General features: G+C 55.5%; 2 protein-coding genes across 11 annotated transcripts in view; both read left to right on the top strand.

The window, feature by feature from the left end:
• The window catches only part of P2RY6 (pyrimidinergic receptor P2Y6), a 39,430-nt gene extending 23,534 nt beyond the window's left edge, over positions 1–15,896 (top strand). For 3 of the 9 annotated variants that reach the window (XM_047693244.1, XM_047693243.1, XM_047693247.1), the window contains exons 2-4: positions 8,003–8,067; positions 8,946–9,007; positions 9,844–15,896. In XM_047693244.1, coding sequence (XP_047549200.1) covers positions 9,878–10,864 — 987 coding nt within the window. In that variant the 5' untranslated portion in view covers positions 8,003–8,067; positions 8,946–9,007; positions 9,844–9,877 and the 3' untranslated portion in view covers positions 10,865–15,896. Of the gene's footprint in view, positions 1–4,948; positions 5,110–5,683; positions 5,893–7,257; positions 7,314–8,002; positions 8,068–8,945; positions 9,008–9,843 lie in introns of those variants that run through there. The other 6 variants (XM_047693238.1, XM_047693239.1, XM_047693240.1 and 3 more) reach the window with 5 other exon arrangements.
• A 3,436-nt stretch (positions 15,897–19,332) lies between these two features.
• The window catches only part of ARHGEF17 (Rho guanine nucleotide exchange factor 17), a 56,160-nt gene continuing 51,364 nt past the window's right edge, over positions 19,333–24,128 (top strand). The window contains exon 1 of one of the 2 annotated variants that reach the window (XM_047691125.1): positions 19,333–23,057. In XM_047691125.1, the coding sequence (XP_047547081.1) occupies positions 19,857–23,057 (3,201 nt within the window). In that variant the 5' untranslated portion in view covers positions 19,333–19,856. The remainder of the gene's footprint in view (positions 23,058–24,128) is intronic. The other variant, XM_047691124.1, reaches the window with a different exon arrangement.

The raw sequence follows: 24,128 nt of genomic DNA, 5'->3' as shown, positions 1-24,128 counted from the left end.
GCTCAGGAAAGGGAGCCTTGGGGAGGTGCAATGACCTTTTCAAGGTCTCATAGCAGGTGGGTGATGAATCTAGGACTGAAAGCTGGATTTCCAGCTTTCCAGGCTCCTGCCCAGGAACTACTGAGACACAGTGGTTGCTCTACGGGCTGCTGGAGGAGGGGCTCCCCTCATGGGAAATGAATTGGGGGCTTCCCTGGCAGCCCCCTTAGGGATCAAGCTTGACCTGAGAGTCCCTCAGTCCCCACCTGCCCTGCTGCTGGTGGCCTCCGGGTACACAGCAAGTTCCACCCTCCCCTGAAGGCCTCCAGGGATGAGCCTGTGAACATGTGATGTGGAAAGAGGAGAAGAGACACATGGAGGGGGCAGGTGCGGGTCTATAGACAGGACTCCTGATTTTAAGTGACAGAATCCTAGGCCAGATGAACTGCCGCAAAAGGGAATTTATCAGTTCATGCCATCAGAAAGTCCAGTGGAAGGTAAAGCTTCAGGTGTAAGTGGAACCAGGCACTAAGTGGTATGCTCGGGACACTGTATATTCTCATTTCTCCACTCTGCCATCCCTTGGCTTTATTTTGCACAGTTTCTTTCCTGGTGGTAATATCACCATTGCATAGGACAGTAGCTGGCATATAATTCACCTGGCTCTAGAAGCTCCAGGCTCACTTCCTACCAGCTTTGCAAACCCATTGGAAACCCTGCCTCCTCCCCAGTGTTCCAGCAAAATGTCCAAAATTGACTCTGAGGCACATAGCGAAGCTCACCCATCCACCCCTGAGCCTGTTCAGGGCCTAAGGATATACTCTTCTCTCACAGGCAGGCCTAGATCACAGGTCTGCCACCCCCAGATCGTCAAGACTTGACAGGAAGGGGGGGATCCCCAAGTGAAAAACAGGAGGCGGGCCATCATCATGAGAGGGGTCTGGGACTTGGGTGGAAGGAACTGTGAAGGAGAACAATGACTGCCTGCAGGACAGGCCAGATAGCTGGAGATGGGCCATGTCTTCCCCAGAGGACTGGAGCCTGGTTATCTGGAAGGATGGGCGGGTCCTGACGTCACCAAAAGAGGCTGTCAGCCAACCACAGTTCTTGCCGGCAACAGCAGGTTCTTACTTGAAGGGGAATCCAAGTAGCATACCTCTACAGGGGCATTAAAAACCAAAACCAAAACCCAAAAAACCTGAGTAGCATCCAGGCAAGGAACAGAGACCCTCTCACACTAGCTCCAGGGAAAAGGGGGGATTGGAAGGTTCTGGAATCTTCCAGAGCCCTGGGTGGGAGGTGCCACAGCCCATGGGCATGGATTTGGAAAGCTGGCACCATGGACCCCACCATCCCTGGGACACTCCAGGCCCCTGTCTTCTCTCCCACGGTTCCCCAGTCCTGAGGCTGCCCCATGCCTTCTCAGCCCTATGCCCACCTGGGCCACCATGGTCACTGACCTCTTCAGTCCCCTTCCTAAGAGAGAACCTCTTGCTAACTGGGCCACGCCCCAGCTTCGTCATCTGTAAAGCTGAGGTGGAAACTGAAGAGAAGGTGAGATGCGGCGTTTTGGACAGTGATGGTGTGAGGTCAGTGCTGGATAAAAGCATCTGTCCGGATTGTGGTGGGGACTCCATGAGCCCGGCTGATGGGCCTGGAGTGGAGCAGGGGGACATGAGATGCTAGCTCCCTCTGTGCTCAGCCTGTAGGGGCCAGAACGAAATTAAAGGAAGCAGCCTCAACTCCCAAATTCCCCAAAGCTACAGCTTCCCCTTCCTTGCGCTCAAAATGGCTGTTTCGGTTCCAGCTTTAATTCCTGTTGAGTAGAAGGTAAGAAGGGGAAGTCAAAAAAGAGAAGAGAAATCAAGTTTTCTGCCCATCCTGTGCCCGTCTCCTATCAGATTTGCCTACTTTCACAGCCAGCCTGGTACCCCAGGGTGGCTGGAGGACCCAAATTCCCCCAGGAGTGGTGGGCGCGGCCCCTGCCCACAGTCCTCTCAGCACCCGGAGGCACTGGCATCCAGAACCTGGACTCAGGCTGGCTTGAGGTGGCCTCTTGCCCCAGGCTGGATGCTTCTGGGTCGAGGTGGGTTTGGTGACTATAGCAGCGGGCGTAATGACCCTGGAAGGCAGGCACCGTGACCTGTTTGCCATGTGAAGTCTCCGGCTCAGAGAGAGTAGGTAGCTCTCCCCGGGTCATTCAGTAAGTCGGTGATGGATAGCAGTCGGTCTGCCTTGTAAGGGAAAGGAAGCTGAGTCTTGACCCCTGTCATCCTGTGCCCTTGCTGCTAAGCTCACAAGCTAGAGGCCAAGCAGGGGGGTTTCCAGGCCATATTTCCCAGCAGGCAGGCAGGCCAAGTTTAGGAGGCCTCTTCCCACATCCAGCCGGGTCTGGGCTGGTTCCTGGCTGGCTGGCAGACAGTGACTCAGGCTTCCAGCTCCTGTCTCTGGCCTCCTCATCACTTCCAGATAGGAGGGCTTTGGAGCAGGGACGGGGAGGGAGCTACAGAGTCATCCAAAGGGGATCCTGAGACCATAGGAGCCAAGCAGCCCCAGGAGCTTCAACCCTTGCCAGTTCTCCCTGACATCTGTCCTGAATTGCTTCTGCTGTGGGCACAAACCAATCCCACATGTTACCTGAATTGAAAAAAGGAAACCAGCTGGGTTGTCCCTTCTCAGCAGTGAGGGACTTCAGTGTTTCTGCTAAGGGTATACCTGGAACAGAGATGGGTGGCAGATGCCTGGTGTTGGGGCAACACTCTGAGAGCCTCTACCTCAGACAAACAGGGCTCAACACTGGCCCTGTCGCCCCGCCAGTGTTCGCAGCGGCTCCTGTGAGCCACATGGACCAGGTAAGGCTCTGAGAACAGGGCTTGAACCGATGTGGGAATAATAAATAGCAGAAAGGCTGGGGAGTGGGTCAGGAGGAACTGAGGCTACCCAGGCCTGAGGTAACTCAGGGCCAGCCCCAGAGGGGAGACCTTGGCCTTGTGTAGACCTGCTGCTCAGCCCTGTCCCCGGGGCAGCTGGCAAAAGGCTTGAGCCTGGCCATCCCAGGCAGTCTGCTGGCACCATCTCATGGCTGGAGGCCCTCGGTGCAGGAAAGACAATCTGGGAATTTCCCAGCCCGAACTTCTAAGCATGGACTTCAGGGAAACCTTGGATAAGGGGTCTGTATTGAAATGTCCCCTAGCTGGGACACGTTGGGGAACTCACTGAAATTTCCTGAGTCTTACTTCCTTCATCTGTAGAACGGAGAGAACACTGTCCCCCACCACCCGCCTGCACTGCAGATAAACCATCCCACAGAGGGTAGGCTATTAAGAAAGGACACGGGGCGGGGGGGCGGGACGCCTGGGTGGCTCAGTTGGTTAAGCAGCTGCCTTCGGCTCAGGTCATGATCCCAGCGTCCTGGGATCGAGTCCCACATCGGGCTCCTTGCTTGGCGGGGAGCCTGCAAAAAGAAAGAAAGGACACGGGGGGGGGGGTGGCGCCTGGGTGGCTCAGTGGGTTAAAGCCTCTGCCTTTGGCTCGGGTCACGATCTCAGGGTCCTGGGATCGAGCCCCGCATTGGGCTCTCTGCTCAGAGGGGCACCTACTTCCTCCTCTCTCTGCCTGCTTCTCTACCTACTTGTGATCCCTGTCAAATAAATACATAAATACATAAATAAATAAGAAAGAAAGGACACAGGGCCCAGAGGACCCAGAAGTGAGTATGGACTGCTGTGCATGGAGGGAGTCCAAAGTGGGGGCCTTTAAGTGGGGCCCAGAATGCATTCATTCCGTTAACAAGAGTGTGTGGAGTCTGTGCCATGTGCTGGGGCACTTCCCCTGTGCGGTTCCTTTTATGTCTTACCACAGCCTAGATGGCAGATACCACTAGTCATTCTCATTGAAAATGAGATATGAGAACTACAGGAAGGATAAGCAGGGATTATTTGGAGAAGGTGGGGGGAAAGCATCCCAGGCAGAGGAAACAGCATGCACGTTTGCCTGGGGGTCGGAAAGCCTGGTAGGGAAGGGCTGAAACTGGACTCGGGAGCCCTCGAAGGCCTGGAAGCATGGCCAGCCCCCTCAGGCCTCCTGCTGGGCCCCTCTTCAGATGACGCATCCCATGCTATGCTGTTGTTCATTTCTCACAGGAGGTCGGCTCCTTCCCCACCTGAGAACATCATGCCCTCTTCACTCTTCATTCGTCCAAGCTTTTCTGGTCCTTTAAGGCCCAGCCACAGATGTGCCTTCTCCAGGATCCATTCTGGGTCACTCTGTCCTAGGGGTACCCATAACTCCCATGATCTGAGCTCTCCCGTCTGGGCCCCACCCAGATAGCAAGAACTCAGACTCAAGCCCCTCCCTGAGGCTCACACCCCCAGGAAGCCCACAGAACTGCTCCCATTCTTGGGACAGACACTATGATAGGGGTGACCACTGGAGATTGTCCTGGGTACCCAGCAAAGAACTGGTCGCTGGGCTGAAGGCCAGGTCTCCTTGCCCTCGGGGGCTACAGCACCACTAAATCAGAACAGGAGACCCACACTTGGATCTGGCACAAGCAATCTCCTAGCACGGACCTGAATAAACAGTAGGTGCTCAATCCTTGCACAGCTGACCAAGTGTTTGCTGGCAGTCCAAATCTGAATTTTCTCAGTTTGACCCAGACTTTTGTCCCCGACTCGGTTCCCTAATCCCCTTGCTGTTAAAGTGGGTTTGGGTGGGAGGTCAGTGCTTACACCTTCCAGGGTAGAAAGGGTCCTCCCTCACTCTGGCCTCTCCTCCTCACGACATGCTGGTGGCCAGTATGACCACATTCCACTAAGGCTCAGAGAGGGGAAGGGGCTTGTAAATAGGGACCAAAGTAGAACAAGAACCTGGGCCTCAGATGCCCAGGGACGTGTTCCTTCCCTGCGCTGTGCTGTCCCCCCTCCCCTAGCTGCCTTAGCTGCTCCCAATCAAAGCCTCCTTCCTCCAGGTCACTCCTCTCAAATGCTGCTCTACTACCGGAGCTGGCCTCCTCGGGATAATGAGAAGCCACCTCACTTCCCCTGGCCGTCCTAACAGCTGTGAGTCTTGGTTTGGGAGCGAGGAGGGGTTGGAAGAGGGCTTGGCACCGGCAGGGAGACTCTCACTCAGGTGAGTTTTCCGGAGGTATCTATCCCCACAACACACACCCATCCCTCCCAGGGGCCCCAGACCTGCCATGTGGAAGGAGACAGTGAGTGCTAAGTGGAGGTATATAGGAGGATTGGAGGGTATACAGTAGAAGTTCAATAAATGGTTTTGGAGAAAAGGAAGAGAGGAAAGTGGGGAGGGAGAAGGTGAGCAAATAAGTGAATGTCTAAGTGGATTGCCAGGTGGAGGGATGGACATATTCGTGAATGAGCTATTGAATGAATGGAGAAAGGAGGGATGGCTGGGGAGTGAGTGACTGGAAGGTGACTCTGGGTGTTACAGCTAAAGGGGGAGCCAAAAGCTCTTTTATCACCAACGTGCCCATTTGACAGATGAGAAGACTGACAGAGGGCTGAGGAGAAAGGAAGCTGCTGGGTCTGTGGGGGTAGCCTTTGGCCAGCAGCCTCTGGTTCTCTTCTCACCTCTCTTTCTACCCCCACATCACCTTCTTTCCTCTGCTGGGGTGGGGAGGGTTCCAGGAAGGAGACCTTTTCTCCGCCTCCTTGCTCCTCTAGGCCCAGTTTCCGCCAGGCCTCAGTGTTGGGGGTGGCAGGGAGGGGGTGGCCCCCGCAGGGGCTATTTCAGTCAGAGACAGCCCTGCCAGGAAACAGAGGAAGCCGCCCGCCCCATCGGAGGTGTTTCAGCCTGGGCTCAGGACAGGAGAGTGGAGAGCCTCACATCTGGCTTTCCCTTGTGCCAACACATTCAAGGCCACCAAGGTGCTTCGGGGACAGGAGGCCGCATGTGAGTGTTGGTGCATCCTGGCACTGGGGGCCAGTATGAGGCGGGCATGGGAGCTGGACCCAAGGAACTGTGACTTTGGGTGGGCAGGCAGGCTGGGCCCCGCACTGACCTAAAGGAGGTCCACAGTGTTGGGGGGTGGGGAGCAGAAGAAGCAACTCCACTCAGCCGGAGGCCCAGAAAGGAGGAAGCAAGATCAGATCTGGAGCTGGATGGACACTTAGTGTTTTGATAGGCATGGGATGAATGGCACTTCGTGTGAAGGGAGCTGCCAAGATGGGGAGGCTAGAGGGGAAGTCTGGATCTCTGGCTTTGAACGGTCTTGTGGCAGAGGTGGTGTCTCAGGGACAGTGTGGCAGGACAGGAGGGGACTGAGGGGTGCAACCAGGGGGGCCTTGGATGAGGCTGGAGGGCTCGGCAGCAAGCTGCAATGTCAGGAGTTTGAGCTTTCCCTCAAAGGGCAGACGGATGCAGGGAAGGATGTCATCTATCAGAGCAACTTGCTAGAAAGCCCCCGACCGTAGTCAGAGTGGCCGGAGCCCAGGAGGACATTGGGGCCTGAGATGGCCCAGGGCTCAGGGCTCAAGAATGAGTGACAGCCGTGAGAGATCGAGGAGCCCGTGTTAGCTGCTGCTGGGAGGCAGGGGCCAAGGGAGCCCTCCCTCAGAACCATCCCCTACCCCGCCTAGGGCAGCCTCTGACTCCTTCCAAGAGGACTAGTCTTACCAGGGGGTGGAGAGCGGAAAATATCTGGAGCCTGGGTGCCTGGGTGGCTCAGTGGTTAAAGCCTCTGCCTTCGGCTCGGGTCGTGATCCCAGGGTCCTGGGATCGAGACCCACATGGGGCTCTCTGCTCGCGGGGAGCTTGCTTCCCCCTCTCTCTCTGCCTGCCTCTCTGCCTACTTGTGATCCCTGTCTGTCAAATAAATAAATAAAATCTTTAAAAAAAAATATCTGGAGCCTCCCATCACCTGAGGCAGAGGTCTCTTTCCATGGGTGGCATCGAGGACAACAAGCCTCCCAAAAATGTTCAGAGGCACAGCGCTGCTCCTTCTACCAGCTTCTTCCTTCTTACCATGACCGTCAGCCCTAGTAGGCAGCTCTCCTCTCAAGGCCTGCCTCTTCTCCGCACCCCCAGACCTAAGGACACCCCTCCCCACCCAGGGATCTCCTCCTCAACCTCCCGGGTCATGTTCCACCCTTTCTCCTCCTCTGAAAAGTCTCTTCCATCCTATGGCTCACATGGGTCCCCCTCTTCGGACTAGCAGATGTGTATGTATAATTTTTATATCTCTATCTACATCTGCATCTGTATACTGTACCTGCATGTGCCCAGCAGGTAATAAGTGTTCCTTTAAATGCCTGACAGGTGAAAACAGAAGAATGAATGCATAAATGAAAGAAAGGCCCAGACAAATGAATGAGGTGATGAGGAAATGAACTTTCTCTGCCTGTACTAATCTTGGCTTCTTGGTTACAACGGGGGGCTGGCCATGCTTCTGCCTCTGCACCCCCCCCACCTCCTAACTGGCTAGCTGGGCACCCAGCATTCCTAGCACCTGGGCTGAAACCCCACAAAGGGTTTTTCGTAATTTAAGGTAATATGGCCTGTGGGACTATAAGCTAGAAACTCGTTGAACCTCATTTTGCAGTTTCCCAGAATCTGGGGAAAATATTTTCATCAAAATCAAATTGAAAGTTGAAAGAAATCAGTTTGGGTAGTTAGGTTTTGCTCTAACATAACTTTGAAAAATATCATAACTTGATTTAGCAGGGTGTATTCACATTAAGAATAGCCAACACCTGCCCTGTGCCAGGCACTGATCTTTATAACAAGCCTAGGAAGCAGGCACTATATGAGCCCGTTTTATAGATGGGGAAACCAAGGCATGGAAGTCAAATAATGAGCCTTAAGGCCCCACAGTTCACATGTAGCAGAGCTAGGATTTGAACCTGGGCATCTGGACCAGAGCCCATGTACTTGGCCTCAACCCTCTATCCTGTTCTGTGTGCATTTGCAGGATTTCATATTTTTTCCTTTGCTTCAGTTTTTCCCATCTATTAATAGGGAGGGGGGTAATCTGCCCACTATCTCAAAGGGTTTTGTCTTACAGGTCCATTGGATTTAAGTTGTGAATTCTCGCTGGACACCAGGAAATGTGGACATGCTGGTTGGGAGGTAGGTATCAAGAAGTCAGACCTACCTCACCATGGAACCCCCTTAAGGCACCTGTGCTTCTGACTCCCCCAAAACCTAGCCTGAGGGAAGAATGAAGGGATGAGGTGTAGGATACAGCAGCACAGCATAGCATTTATTAAGCACCTACTATATACCAGGCCTATGATATCTTTTACCGATAACAGAGATTTAGAAAAGTCAAGTTTGACATGTCTTGGGTTGAACAGCATAGAAGTAAGGGAGCCAGGATTTGAATGAGGTTTGCCTAGCTCTGACATTTGGTTTATAGCCTCTACATTCCATGACCCTGGGCTACGCTAAGTTGCAGCCTCTCAGTCAGGAGGGCAGTCTATGGTTCTGGCTCTGCTTCTAACTCACGGAGTAAGACTGAGCCACCACAGCCTCTGGCTGTGCTGTATTTTCCTCTCTATAAAAAGCAAGCAGGTAAACCTGGCGATTCGCAGACCTGTACCCCTGGGGATAAAAATATATGTTTATAAAAAATAAAATTAAAAAAAAAAAAAGGCAAGCAGGAGGGGCACTTGGCTGCCTCTGTCACACAACTCTTGGTCTTTGGGTTGTGAGTTCGAGCCCCACCTGGGGTATAGAGATTACTTAAAAATTAAAGTCTTAGAAAAACAAAACAAAACTCAACTCAACTCAACTAAACAAAACAAAACCCTGAAAAACAAAAAAACAAGGAAGCAGATTCGGCTGGTGCCCAGCCATTTGCCTTCAGGAACGCTGTTCTCACTGTAGCCACCAGAGGGTGCTGTGACCCAGTGGCTAGGCCAGACCCGCATTTGTAGCCTGAAGTCAACTTAGGGGAGGAAGGAACTTAGGGGACTCCTGAATCACTTTCTTCCTCCATTTTACAGATAAGAAGACTGCAGCCAAAAGAAGGACCATGGCTTTGGAAGGTGGAGTCCAGGCTGAGGAGGTGGGCGCTGTCCTTTGTCAGCCCACAGTGTATGGACGTTCTGTTCCTGTTGATTAATTCAGAATTACCAGGGCCTTCTCTGCCCTGGACCCAGACCACACTCTCAGACACAGAGGAGCATCAGACCTGGCACTTCTCTTCAGGAGGTTCCAGTCAGTGCTGGAGAGACAGACAGGCAGGCTCACCATGACCATAATCTCCAAACTCCAAAAAGCCCAGGGAAGCCCTGCATAGTTTGATTTAGTACCTCTAATCTCATATCATTCTGAAAGATGGGTGTATCTTTCTGCCATTTTTCAAATAGGAAAATTGAGACTCAGATAAGATATATCACTAGCCCAAGGTCACAAAGCTAGTAGGTAGCACAGGTGGGACACAAACTAAAGTCTATCTGGGGTACCTGGCTGGCTTAGCCAGCAGAGCATGCATCTCTTGATCTTGGGGTCATGAGTTTGAGCCCCATGTTGGGTGTAGAGATTACTTAAATAAATAAAAACTTTCTAAAAAAGATTTAAAACAAACAAAAAAACAAAAACAAACTAAAGTCTGTCAATCTCCACTTCCAGAGGAGACATTTGACTAGGGTTTTGAAGGATGAATAGAAGTTCGCCAGGAAGGTTGGTGGGAAATGAATATTGTAGAAAGTGAACCAGATTTTCCCCAAGCTTGAGCTTTATTGTATTCTAGGTTTCCTTAAAGTGAGGACTATGTAGGGCCTCCATAGGGTGGTGAGTATCAGAGATGGTTCAAGTGAAGATAAGGGCCCAGAGAGGGACAGGGGCCTACCAGATGGTCAGTGAGTATGGTTACTGACAGGTTGTGTGTTGCTTCCCCAGCCTCTCTGGATGTAGGAAGCGCAGTCGGGCAGCCATGGAGTGGGACAATGGTACAGGCCAGGCCCTGGGCTCCGCGCCCACCACCTGTGTCTACCAAGAGAACTTCAAGAGACTGCTCCTGCCACCTGTGTACTCAGTGGTGCTGGCGGCTGGCCTGCCCCTGAATGCCTGTGTCATTGCCCAGATCTGCACCTCCCGCCGGGCTCTGACCCGCACAGCCGTGTACACCCTGAACTTGGCCCTGGCTGACCTGCTGTATGCCTGCTCCCTGCCCCTGCTCATCTACAACTACGCCCAGGGGGACCACTGGCCCTTTGGCGACCTTGCCTGTCGCCTGGTCCGCTTCCTCTTTTATGCCAACCTCCATGGCAGCATACTCTTCCTCACCTGCATCAGTTTCCAGCGCTACCTGGGCATCTGCTACCCGCTGGCCCCCTGGCACAAGCGTGGGGGCCGCCGCGCGGCCTGGCTGGTGTGCGGGGCCGTGTGGCTGGCCGTGACAACCCAGTGCCTGCCCACAGCCCTCTTCGTCGCCACTGGCATCCAGCGTAACCGCACCGTCTGCTACGACTTGAGCCCACCGGCCCTGGCCGCCCGCTATATGCCCTATGGCATGGCCCTCACCGTCATTGGCTTCCTGCTGCCCTTCATCGCCCTGCTGGCCTGCTACTGCTGCCTGGCCCGCCGTCTGTGCCGCCAGGACGGACCAGTGGGGCCAGTGGCCCGGGAACGGCGCGGCAAGGCAGCCCGCATGGCCCTGGTGGTGGCAGCTGCCTTTGCCATTAGCTTCCTGCCCTTCCACATCACCAAGACCGCCTACCTGGCAGTGCGCTCCACAGCTGGTGTCCCCTGCCCCGTGCTGGAGGCCTTTGCCGCTGCCTACAAGGGCACGCGGCCCTTTGCCAGCGCCAACAGCGTGCTGGACCCCATCCTCTTCTACTTCACTCAGAAGAAGTTCCGCCGGCGGCCACAGGAGCTGCTCCAGAAACTCACAGCCACGTGGCAGCGACAGGGTCACTGAGTCCGCTGGGGCAGGACACCTGGGGCCTGGGCACCAGAAGCCCCTCCAACCCCAAACCAGGCAGAGAATTAGAGCTTAGCTCAGCTGGGCATGGAGTGAGGTCCCCCACAGACTCCAGAATCTCACCGATGACTATTCCTTGAGCCCATGCTCTGGACCTGTGGGCGCAGAGAGACAGGCTTGAACCTGGCCTTCCAGAAGGTGCCAGTCAGCCCCCCGGGGAGTCAGGGAAGCTGCCAGAAGCTGTTCGCAAAAATACGGCATGGCACGTACTGTAATTGAGGAGTGTGCTGGATGCTTTGGAGTCAGCAGTATAGGGACTGAGGGAAGATGGGAGGAGGAGGTGAGAAGTTCTGGAAAGGAGTGTTCTAGCTGGACTTTGATGGGTTGAGTATGAGCTCTCTGGAGGTGTGTGATGGTCCCTTCATTCAGTGCACCTTTACCTACACCTTGTCCTTGGGCCTGGGTTGATTCAGGGGCACTGGGAGAACCAGTCCTAGCCCTGCCCCATATAGGCTCCCAACTACTGGGCTTACAGACACTTGACACAATGATGTCAAGGCTGGGACAGATAAATAGAGAATGTCCATGATCCAGTCCAAGGAGTCAGGAAAGATCTCTTGGGATGGGATGGGGTGGGGGGGCATCTGAACCAGATGTTGAAGACTGAGTAGGAGGTCAGCCAATAGAAGTGGGAGCATGTTCCCACAACTCTAGGCTAGACTCTGCCCTGGGGTAGAGGGGTAGAGAGAGCTGGGGTGGGGGGCAGGCATATGGCCTCCTGTGTGTGAAAACTGGGGAAATGAGAGCTGTCCCTTGGCCACCCTCCATATAAGGGCAAGCGTGGCCTCAAATGTTTCAGCCTGTGGGGACTCGGCAGAGGAAGGAATCAGAGCACGTCTTCAGAGAGGTGGAGCTTGAGCTGGGGAGGAATCCAAAATGTAGAGAGAGGCAGGCTGCTCCTGATGGAAGGCACTGTGTGTCTATAAAACCCCAGAGGTGGAGATGTGCCGACTCTGGCCCTGAACAGTGAGTTTCCGTTAAGCCAGGAGGGGGCGGTGTGGGCAGAACCAGAGCACTGAATGCCAGGAAGAGCCCCAGACTCTATCTCTTCTCCACCTACCTCTTCAAATGTGCCTCTTTCAGCCTCGGGGGAGCCTGGGTGCCTGAGAACCCCTCCACCAGGCCTCCCAAGTAAGAGGAAATACCCCTTCAACAGTGCTTCATTCTAGCTTGAAGAGGTGCAGGGCCACCAGGAGGCTGCAACATAGAGGTGCAGAGGTCCTGTGGCCAGGAGCCTGCCAACCAATCTCAAGATAGCCTGTTCCGTGTGTTCTGCTCCTGCCCTCCCGGCTCCATCATTCTGGCCTGTGGGTGCCTGAGAGCCACTGGAGGCCATCTCATGGAGGCATCTCAAACACACCTGAGCCTTCGAAAGCTTTGGAAAGGCATCTTCACTGAAGATCTCTGAGGGATTCCACCACATAAGAACTCTTTACCTGCTCTTCCCACCCACGCCTCCTTTTAGCCCTTATTATAGAGCTCCTTATTTTCTCTGCTCCTTTTCCTCTCTATCTCCACCACCCTGCCCACCCCATCCCCCACTTCACTTCTCCTCAGGTCCCTGTTCCCTCCTCCCAGAGCTCAGCTTTCCTCCTGTAGAACAATCTAGCCTTCCCTTGGCTGCTGGTATACCACTCAGACCCTGTACACAAACCAGCCGTGACCAAGAGCCTCCCTTCTCAGAAAGTGGAGGGGTGAGGGCAGGGCAGAGGGACAGGGCAGGGAAGGGAAGGACTGTGTAACTTAGTATTTTTCTTTTAGCCCTCTCATCTCCAGGGCTGTTGGGCAATGGGGCCCTTCAGAGAAGGACTCTGCCGGAGTTAAACTCCATAGTCATGCTGGAGACGTGCTTGCAGCTGGCTGAGGAAGGGGGAAAACCAGGCCCAGCCCATCTTGGAAATCCATCAAAAGTGCCCCGATAATTTGGACAGAAGGAACTCTTTGGGTTACAGCAGAAAGACGTGAGGCAATGTCAGAAGAGGTCTGTTCCCTCTACAATGCAATGTCATGCCAAGCACTACAGATCCTAATTACTTTGCATCTTGTTCCGAGTCAGCTGCCAGTCCCGGGCAAGTAGGGGAATGGGCGACCAGAAGGCAGAGGACCTCTGCCCACAGTGCCGGCTGAGCCCTGTGGGGACTCCCAGGTGACCGTGCAGCAGACTGCCAAGAACTGTGACGCTCTGGTTACTTTTCCAAGAATGGAAATGGTGGGCCGCAGGTGAATCCCATTCCCAGCTTCCCTTTGAGAGCCAGAATCGCATAAAGGGTAGGGATTCCAGAGCCAGGTCCCCTTGGTGTTTATCTTGGCCCGACCACTCAGCAGCTGTCTTACTCTGTGCCAGTTCTTTAGCCTCCTTGTGCCTTAACTTCCCCAGCTGTAAAATGGAAATAGTAACGATATCTATCTTGTAAAATGGTTGTGAAGATTAATACGTGCAAAGCACTTAGAATAATATCCGGAACAGAATAAGCGTGCAATGCCTGGTACTATTATAATGAACTTGCCTATTGTACGCACAAGTTCCTTTAGCATCTCTCTCTAGGAACTGGCCTGGGAGGTTTCTAAACAAGAGGCTAAGAGCAGAGGATTTCTCCTTGCCTTCACCTGGAAGGCAGCTGGTCTTCTAAGAAAAAAACTCAGCACACTTTTGTCAGAACAAGGGCCATAATCCATGAGCCCCATCTGTTCCTGCGAGAAGGAAAAGTCATTTATTACATGAGAGTACAAGGAATTCCAGGTGCCATTCGGGGAGCCTGAATTGCCCCCTTCCTTTTCCCTCCTTTTGTCCCCACACCCCTACTCTCTTCACTTTAACCCAGAGCACACTCCGTGATGGGGGATCATAATGGAGAGGTCTGCTTGCTGGGGTGGAGGGGACAGAGACAAGGTGTGGGGATAGAGCATGGTGAGGGGTCTGGGGAGCACATGGGTTCACAGGGGTCCAGGGTGATTCTCAGGGCTTGGGGAAGACTTCCTGGGAGGTAGAGTCGTGCCACTGGGGCTTGAAGGATGGCTGTAATTAGACTGAAGACGAGAGGGCCAGGTTGTTCCTGGTGCAGGGAACAGCACAGCCCAAGGCATGGAGGCTGTTGGAGGATGGTTAGGAAGGGTTGTGGCATGAGATTGGGCTTAACAGCTGTCCTGGCTAGAGAGTCAAAAGCTTGGTGCCAGCCCAGGGAAGCACCGGGAAGTCACAACAATGACAGCAGTGGCCATTCAGCTGGGCTCTGCAAGTTCTAGGCACTGTGCAGTGTGCTGTATACACATTTTCTCATTTAATCCTTACATTACCTCCAATTACAGATGGGGAAACTGAGGCCCAGTTGTGGGAATCAACATGTCAAGGTCACACAGTCTTTTTCTAAACCAGATACTAGGATGCCCCCCTCCAGCTCTTCCATACTCCCTCCCTTCCCTTTCCTTTCTTCAGTTGCCTTCCAAGTGTCCACCTGCCTCAGCCAGTCCTAGTAACGGGACCGCCTAGGAAGTTGTGACAGAGATAGCTAAGTGCCAACTGCAACTCTCTTTTAATTGGGCACCTGTCCTCCTAGGATGAAAACTTCATTTCCCATCCTTACCTGTAGCTAAGTATGACCAGGTACCTTAATCCTGGGCAATTGGAGATAAGCAAAGTACCTTAAGGCAATTTAATATGGGGAGGGGGTGAATGTCTGTAAAAGAGTGGTAGTATCTGTCTGTCCTTTGCCTCCCCTCCCTTCTCACTGCTTACAAAGAGGACATCACAACTGGAGCACCATCTTGGACCATGAGAAACAGCTTGGGTTTCTGACCATTCTGGTTTGGGACCACCTAAATTGGGACTTTTGCACAAGAAAGAAATAAATGTCTGTCTTTTCTAAGCCACTAGCTTTCCGGGCTGTTGTTACCCACAGCCAGATGAATCCCTTTATTCGGGTTCTATGCTGAAATGAGGACCTAGGGGGAGGCCAGGCAGTGTCCTGGACTGGGGTGGGGGCCAGTGTCTTGCCTGGTGACAAACTAGGAGTCAACAGGGTCTGGGGATACCCAAGAAGGCTTAGAAAAGTTGCTGCAAAACTTGGGGAATGGTCGTGCTGCGTTTGGCTGGAGGCTTAAGGGGTGGATGGGTTTCCTGAGGGAGAGACTAAGAAGGAAGGGCCTGGAGAACCCTGGGAATTCCATTAAGGGGGTGGGGAGGATGGGGAGCCAGAGATACGGCCTGGGGTTTTCAGAGTGGTGGTGGAAGGGGAGGTGGGTGAGGAGAGGAAGTGGAGGTGATGGGTGGGGAAGAAAAGAGAGAAGAAGTTTCCCAGGGAGGCCCCGTCCAGGGAAGGCAATTCTATGACAGGAGACCTGTGAGTGTTGGCTGTTGTGAGTTGAGGACAGGGGCAGGGCAAAAGATGGAGGAGAGAGAGAGTCAGGAACCAGGGTCTGTCCTTTTGGAAAAGCCCAGGGGCGCTGGATCTGTCCTAGCAACAGAAGCAGCTTTCTCCTCCCTCCCTCATTCATTTGTTCCCCACACATTCTCTCTGCTCCTCCAAGATGGCAATGGGAACACAGAGGCAGCTCAGACCCAGACCCTACCCTCAGAAAGAATCTGGGGGTGAGGGTGGGGGTACAGACAAGGAAGCAGTTCAGCCACTAGACAACATTTATTGAACATTGAACACCTACCATGTGCCAGGCATCATGCTGAACAGTGGGTCCCTGCCCCTCAAGGAGTTCCTAGTCTGATGGAGGAGAACGGCAGTAATGAAATAAACAGAAACCTGGATCATTACAGCTAGGGGAAGAGAGCTCAGAAGAACATAAAGAGGGGTAGGGGGCGGGGCGCCTGGGTGGCTCAGTTGGCCAGCTGCCTTTGGCTCTGGTAGTGATATCAGAAGCCCCACCTCCGGCTCTGCAGGGAGCCTGTTTCCTCCCTCGGCCTGCCTCTCCCCCCAGCCTATGAATATGCTCTCCCCGCCTCTCTCTCAAATAAGTAAATAAAATCTTTAAAAAGAGAAGAAATCTCGGGGCGCCTGGGTAGCTTAGTGGGTTAAGCCTCTGCCTTCGGCTCAGGTCATGATCCCAGGGTCCTGGGATGAGCCCCGCATCAGGCTCCAGAGAGCCTGCTTCCCCTTCTCTCTCTACCTGCCTCTCTGACTACTTGTGATCTTTCTCTCTGTCAAATAAATAAATAAAATCTTTAAAAAAATAAATAAAAAATAAAAAGAGAAGAAATCTCAAAAAAATTATACACAGCAAGATGTCCTTTTGATAAAGACAACTGAAATGAAAATATATACTTTGAAGGAATACACAGATGCAACAAATCTGTACAAAAAGGAAAGCAAAGGCATGCTGAACACAGGAGGTGATGGTTATCCTGGGTGGCACCGCAGCAGAATGGGTTAGAGAAACTATGTAATGAGATGTAGGACACTGTCAAAGTCCTAGCTGTTCTGTTTTGTGGTGGGAGCCAATTAAATAAGTGGTGAAAATGAGTCATGAATAAAAGGTTATAAGTAATCCAATTCCGTGCATTTGAGGTCTAATTATACAGGAAAGGGGACAATCTCAGGTCATTTCTAATTGACTTGGGAATGGAGTCAGGAGCCTGATTCCCCCTAAGACAGTTTCTTCCTGGAGCTCATTGCTTCTTGGGGTCTTCTCCTCATTTTTTTTCCCTCTTATGTACTCAAGGCCCATCATTGGCCATGACTAGGCCTACCACAACCTTACTATCTTGATTTCTCCAAGAGATTTACAGCCCTGATCTTGCTGGGTCACCATGACTTACTGGGTAAATGGATTAATGTTTTCATTCCCCTTTCATAGGTGAGGAGCCCGAGAGTGACCTGCTGAGGGTCCCAGGCATGTCTGTTAGGGTGCCTGCATTGGGCCCCGCTCTAGATTCTCAGCACAGTGCTCCCCTCTCCACCTTGGGGCCTGGTGTTTCCAGACACCTCCTAGATGAGTCTTTGAAGGGCTAAACACAATCAGGGTCTCTGTATACCTAGAAGATGATTTTCTCTCATACTGAATCAGAAGGGGCTAAAGGTGGGAGGACTCAGGAGGTGCTGGGAGCAGCCAAGCCACTCTCTGGGTGAGTATCCCATTGGGTGGTGGCCCAGCTCAGATCCTTAAACACTCTCCCTCCCCAACAAGGGAAATTCCTGATCCAGAGGCCCCAGTCAGCCCACCTCCAGGCCAAGCTGCAGGATGCTGAGGTGGCCTGAGTCTCGGCTCCTATCCATCAGTTTGCCCATCTGTGATATGGGAATAAAAACCTCTATTCCAGAAGTGATATGAAGACAAAATATGACAGGATGTGAAAGAGTTTGGAAAATACAAATTTGAGATGCTAGGGACCATTGTCATTAGAGTAAAGCAGTGACTCCTAGAATGAGGTTCCCCCCCCACCATACCAAAATTTCCCCAAAAAAGTAGAAAAACACTACAGAGCAAACAAAAGCCTGACTTCAAATAGAGTCAGAGAGGTACCCTTGGGGAAATCTAGACCCACTCCTCACTTTCCAGATGAGACAGCTGAGGCCCAGGGAAGTGTAAGGATATGCCCCAAGGCCACACAGCAAGGCCAAGGTAGAGAGGCACTAGGCCAGGCAGGGCTCTCCTTCTTGCCATCAATTCCTCGAGAGATGTCCTTTTGAGGCAGAGCTGAGACAAAGTTGAGGTAAGGGACTTAACAGGAGGTTGGTCTCCACTCCAAGAGGAAGTTTTCTCCCTACAAGAATTTGCCACAACCCAAGGGAAGCAGTAGGCAGGGCACCAGATCCCAGCTGAGTCTTCCTTTTCTCATGAAGTAGTCAGTCCTTCAGTGTCTACTGTCCTGCCCTATACCCATCCCTGCCCCTCTCATCTGGACCGGGGCCTCCTGTTCCCAGGGCCTGTCAGCCTAGTCAGGCCCAGACACAGTCCTCTTGAGCTGAGGGGAGTGCGAGTCAGACCAGGCTATCCTCTGTTCCCAGGGAAGGTGAGGAAGAAGAGGCTGCTGGGGGCTCAAGGAGAGAGAAACCCTTTCTTCATCAGGGATCTGGGACCAATGAAGACTAGAGGGGAGCATAGTGTTCGAAGCCCCTCAAATCTGAATTTGAGTCATTGAAGGTGCTGCCATTTTCTGACTTTGACAGTGGTCAAAGTTACATCTCCTTCATGACCCACAGAGAAGAGGCAATATTATCCACCTAAGAGTGGTTCTAGGATTAAATAAAATGAATGAAATAATATTATCCATACATCCAAGGCACTCCATAAACTCTCATTGGTTCATTCAGATGTCAAGGAGGTCCCTTGCATTTAAGTTGGGACCCTGAGGATGAATGGGACCTCCCAGAGGCAGGTGGGGTGGGGAAGGCCCCAGTACCCGGGACAATGGAAGAATTGCCAGACAAGGGCAGAGGTGGAAGGAGAGCTCAAGGTCGGATCAGACTGAAGCGACAGAGGCGACCCACTCCTACTAGGAGCATGAGGGCCTCAGGTTTGGCAGTGGCAAATCAAGGGCGTTTCAGTTGAAGCTCCTGTTGTGTGTGTGGCGAAGGGACTAGGTTTGGGAAAAGGTTCTTGCAGGGATTAGTTAAGGGCTGAAGAAGGTAAAGGAAATGAAGACTTCCCAACCCTTCCATTTTTTGGGGATGGGAACTGCTTTACTTGTCCAGGACTCCACATGGTGGGAGAATCCGGCCGGTAGAGGGCGTAAGAGCCGCGTACCACTGAGTTCAGGAGGGGGGGCGGGGGGCTCAGGGCGGAGCATCGAGGAGAGGGACCTCGGAGATGGCCGGGACAGGTGGGGGGCGTGACTATGGTGGGGAGCTGTAAACGTGAAGGCGGGGGGGCGTGGCCACAAAGGGTGGAGCACCTGGGGCGACGTGGGAGAGTCTGAGCGGGACAGGACGCCAAGGTAAGAGGGGCGGGGCCTTTGGGGCCGCAAGCAGCTGGACCGGGTCTCCGCGACCGTAGGATTCACGGCGGAGGGCCGGGCGGGGGGCGTGGCCTGGGCGGGGAGGAGGGGTGGGGCAGGGAGCCGCAGGCGCCCAGGTCCGCCGGTGGCTCTCCCTGCTCCCCCTGGCGGCGAGTCCCGTCCCTTTCCTGCTGGAAGAGTGTTTCTGGGTGTACCTGAAAGTCGGTGTATACCAGTTTATGGGTCGAAGGTTGCCATGTCTGAGTTCCTTTGGCCGAAGGTGTTACCGTGCAGAAGCGTCTGAACCGCAGTCGGTGCGCATCCTCGGCTGTATGTCGGCGCAGCTGACCACTCTCAGAGGTTTCGTGCGTTGGAGCAAGTGCTTGGAGGAGCAGTTTGGCGATGGGTTCCAGAAGGGGTCCTCTGGAGGGTCGCTTCGGTCTGCATGTGCTCAAGCAGTCTTGTTTCTCCTTCGACTCCTCCCCGATTCCCTCCCCAACCCCCAAATCCCGATTCCCAGCCTCGCGCGCGCCCGGAGCCCACCCCCTCTTTTGGGCGCGAGGCCCCGCCTCCCGCCCCCTTTCCTCAACCACAAAGTTTATTTGCAACAAAAGGGAGCGCGGAGCGAGCAGCCAAGAGGGAGGGAGCGGGAGCCGGAGCGGGAGCGCGAGGGGAGACAGGCAGGCCGGCTGGCGGGCACGGAGCCGAGGAACAGAGCACTGGGATCCTGCCCGGACCGGGCCGGGCCGGGCTTGATGCTCCGAATCGCACCGGCCGAAGAGGGGGCCGGTCCCGGGGGTCGGCGCTGAGGCGGGAGGGACCGCGCTGGATGGAGCCGATGCCGCCCGCGGCCTCAGAAACTTGAGCGGCGGCAGATAAACCTCTGCTTGGGTCTCTGCGCCCTCTGCCTGCAAACCCCCTCACACTGCTGCTGCAGAACCCAGGCCTTCGGACCCCGGCTGCTGCGCTCCTTTGGGGCGAGGGCGCGGGGGGGGGGGTTGGCCGCGGCTCCCTGAGGCCAGCCCCCCCAGAGTGAGTGCTGCCACCATGGCGGACGGGGCGCCCCGGTCCCCGCTCTATCGCAGCGTCTCGTTCAAGCTGCTGGAACGCTGGAGCGGCGGGCCCGGGCCGAGGGAGGAGGCCACGGACACCACAGGGCTGCGGCGCCGCGCCTCGTGCCGGCCCGCCGCGTCGGTCCCGGGCCAGCCCTCCCGGCGCGTGTCCAAACTGGCGTCGGGGCCCCCGGCCGCCCCCGCGCAGCCGCGCCCGCTCCGCAGCCTCTCGCCGTCGGTGCGCCAGCTCTCCCGGCGCTTCGACGCGCCGCGTCTGGACCACGACCACTCGGGGGCCCGAGACGGGGGCGTCTCCCCCGGGGCCGCGGAAGAAGCGGCGGAGGGCGCGGCGCGCGGGGCCTGGCCCAGCGTCACCGAGATGCGCAAGCTCTTTGGCGGCCCTGGCTCCAGGCGGCCCAGTGCGGACTCCGAGGCCTCGGGGACGCCCAGCCCCGACGGTGCGGTGTGGGAGCCCCCGGCTCGCGAACCCCGGCAACCACCGACGCCACCTCCTCGGACGTGCTTCCCCCTGGCGGGCCTGCGTTCCGCGCGGCCGCTGCCCGGCCCAGGGACCGAGGGGAGGAGGCTGTGGCAGCAGCAGCAGCAACAGGAGCGGGCGCAGCGTCCGGCGGATGGTTTACATTCTTGGCATAGCTTCTCCCAACCGCAGGCCGGGGCCCGAGCCTCCTGCTCCTGCTCCTCCTCCATCGCCTCCTCCTATTCTGTCAGCCGCGGCCGGGCTGCCAGCTCCAGCGAAGAGGAAGAGGAGGTCCCGCCGCCGCCGCCGCCCGGGGCGCAGAGTCCGGCCTACCACGGAGGCCACTCCTCGGGCAGTGACGAGGATCAAGACGGTGAGGGCGGCCACCGCTGGGGTGGGAGGCCGGGACCCAGGCCTGGAAGCTCCCTCTTGGACAAGGACTGTAGGCCGGACAGTTATGGGTTAAACCTGGGCAGCATGGATTCAGCTGGGGGAGCCAGGAGTCCCGAGCCCCCCAAATCTCCAAGAGCTTGTAGTGAGGAAGGAGCCCGAGAGTGGGGTACTGGCTTGCCTCCCTGTGGACCAGGTTCCCAGGAGGGACTCCGGCCCGTGTCTGACACTGTGGGGGGAACCTTCCGCGTGGCTAAAGTGAACTTCCCTGCATACCTAGCCAGCCCAGCAGGCTCCCGCGGTAGCAGCCGTTATTCCAGCACCGAGACCCTTAAGGATGAGGACCTGTGGGCTAGTCGGGGTTCTGGGGGCTGGGGCATGTACCGCTCCCCTAGCTTCGGAGCTGGAGAGGGGCTCCTAAGGCCTCAGCCTCGGAGCCGCACCAAGGGACCTGTGGGCACCACCAGGGTATTGAGAGATGGAGGACTGGAGCTGGACAAGAGCCGGCAGCGGAAGTCCCTGTCAAATCCAGATATTGCCTCAGAGACCCTGACGCTGCTCAGTTTCCTTCGCTCAGACCTTTCGGAGCTGAGGGTCCGAAAGCCCGGTGGGTGCCCCAGTGACCTCGGCAGTGGCCCTTTAGATGTCAGAGACTCACGGTCAGCAGGTGGCCCCAGGGCACAGCTTGGACCCACACCGGCCCCAGCCCCAGCATCGCCTGGCATCCGCCCCACACTCAAAGACTTGACGGCCACCCTGCGGAGGGCAAAGTCTTTTACCTGCTCTGAGAAGCCTGTGGCCCGCCGCCCATCGCGCACCAGTGCCCTGAAGCCCAGCTCCTCTGAGCTCCTGCTGGCAGGCCCAAGTGCTGAGGAGGACCCACTGCCCCTGGTGGTCCAGGATCAGTATGTACAAGAGGCCCGTCAGGTTTTTGAGAAGATCCAGCGAATGGGTGCCCAGCAGGATGATGGAAGTGATGTCCCCTCTGGAAGCCCTGACTGGGTAGGAGACATGACCCAGGGGCAGCGGTCCCAGGAGGAGCTTTCTGGTCCTGAGTCTAGCCTGACAGACGAGGGCATTGGGGCAGACCCTGAGCCTCTTGTTTCAGCCTTCTGCAGCCTGGGTACCACAGGGGTGTGGCGACCACTTTCCTCATCCTCAGCCCAGACCAACCACTATGGCCCTGGGGCTGAAGATAGTTTGGGAGGGTGGGCCCTGGTATCCCCTGATACTCCTCCCACATCAGGTGCCCTCCGACGGAGACGCAAAGTCCCTCCTTCAGGGCCTGGTGGGACTGACCTGAGCAATGGGGAGGCCGGTGAGGCCTACCGGTCTCTGAGTGACCCAATTCCACAGCGCCACCGGGCTGCCACCTCCGAGGAGCCCTCTGGGTTCTCTGTGGATAGCAACCTTTTGGGTTCGCTAAGCCCCAAGACAGGGCTTCCAGCAGCCCCAGCTGTGGACGAGGGCCTGACCAGTGGCCACAGTGACTGGTCTGTGGGCAGTGAAGAGAGCAAGGGTTATGAGGAGGTAATTCAGAATATTGTTCAGGGGCCTGGTGCCTTGGGGCGAGTGGTGGATGACAGGGTTGCTGGCAAAGGCCCCAAGAAGAAATCTCTGAGTGACCCCAGCCGCCGTGGGGAGCTGGCCGGGCCTGGATTTGAGGGCCCCGGAGGGGAGCCCATCCGAGAAGTTGAGCCCATACTGCCTCCATCTAGCAGTGAGCCCATTCTTGCAGAGCCGCGGGCAGAACCAGAAGAGCCCAGTCCTGCCAGGGGCCGGGCACAGTCTGAAAGGGCCCTACCCAAGACCCCACCTGCCTCCTCCACTGCCCACCGTGACTTCCATCTTGACCCTAAACTGGCTGATGTTCTGTCCCCACGGCTTATCCGACGGGGTTCCAAGAAGCGCCCAGCCCGGAGCAGTCATCAGGAACTACAGAGAGAGGAAGGCGACGAGGACCAGACTAGCAGCCTGTCTCGGGCCCGGCCATCCTCCAAACACATTCGCCACGCAAGTGTGCCTGCCACCTTCACACCTATCATGGTGCCTGAGCCTCCGACTTCTGCCGGCCCCCCTGTGGCTGTGCCAGAGCCCGTGGGCTTTCCTGCCAGAGCCCACACTGCACTGCAGGCACCATCACTCGAGGATGTCACTAAGCAGTATATGCTGACCCTCCACGCTGGCGAGGTTCCTGCCCCAGGACCTGTGGATATGCCCTGCTTGACCCCTGCTGCAGCGCCTTCTGCTGAGGCCAAGCCCCCTGAGGCAGCCCGGGCCCCAGATGAACCTGCCCCGGCCAGCAAGTGCTGCCGCAAGCCACAGGTGGTGAGTCCTTTGTGGGGGGGCTCTGGAGGGAGAGGCAAAGAAGGCCACGGGAGCTGACTTCCTCAGAAGCCTTTTGAGTGTGCTCATTGGGTCGGTGCCCTGGTCTGAGGGTGCTTCCCTGGTCCTGGGAGTGCTCAGGTAGTTTTAAGGGTGTTAATGACACAGGGTTCCTGTCTACTCAGGCCCTGAAGGCTTCTGCCAGGGCTGATGAAAAAGGTTCTTGCATGCTTCGCAGTGTTCTGGGTGATAATTACAAAGGGTTCTAATCTAGTCCTTTAGCTGTTTCTCAGGGACTGCTTTTACAGATTCTATCTGGTTCTTTTTTATAAATACACAAGGAGGTGTGAGTCTTTCTTGAGTCATACTGCGCTATTAGCCAGACCCTTTGTAGGATATTAGGGCTTGGGGCCCACAGCTGAGACAGGTTTGTACTTCCTATTGTGGCTCTCCTGTGGCAGATTGAAACGTGGGATTGTTTAGGGAGAATTGGAGAGAGGGACAGCTGTTGCTTTACGGAGGAGCAGAAAAGACTCCATAAAGGACTCTGGTGGCCCCGGCCTTTCTCTGTGCCTTGACCTCTGCATCTGGGAAAGAAGGGGCCTGTGGACAGGGTCCCTGTGCCTCCGTCCAGCTGTTGCTGCCCAGATTAGGGAGTTCACAGGTTGGACTTGAGGCGTCCTTGGTGTCTGAGGTCTGCTGGCGCCTCTTCTGATTAGAGCAGGAGCTTGCCGGGAAGAGCAGGGACCGAGAAGAGGCTGCCCGAGCCTAGCAGACAGGGGCCTGGAGAGAGTTGGGGAGGGGCTCCAGCTCCCACAGGAGGGCTGCCTCTGCACTGGCCCCCCATCCTGCCAACTTCCGCCTCTCTGCCCACCACCCCCTTCCTAGTGACTCTGAAATGTTTCCCCCTTCCTCTGTCAGACTCCAAGCCCTTGGGGACTCCATCTTTCTGAGGCCCCCACTTCTGCCTTCAGATGTCCCTGGAGTGTTGGCTGTGGGTTCAGATAGGTTCTGGGCTCCGCGATGGCCCCGCACCTGTACTGGAAGCTCGGTTCTAGGTTTTGGGTTCTGGGT

This window comes from Lutra lutra, chromosome 10, assembly GCF_902655055.1.
Source record: "Lutra lutra chromosome 10, mLutLut1.2, whole genome shotgun sequence".
Classification (NCBI taxonomy): domain Eukaryota; kingdom Metazoa; phylum Chordata; class Mammalia; order Carnivora; family Mustelidae; genus Lutra; species Lutra lutra.
Note: the sequence above shows the minus strand (reverse complement) of the source record. Positions and strands in the feature narration are given on the sequence as shown.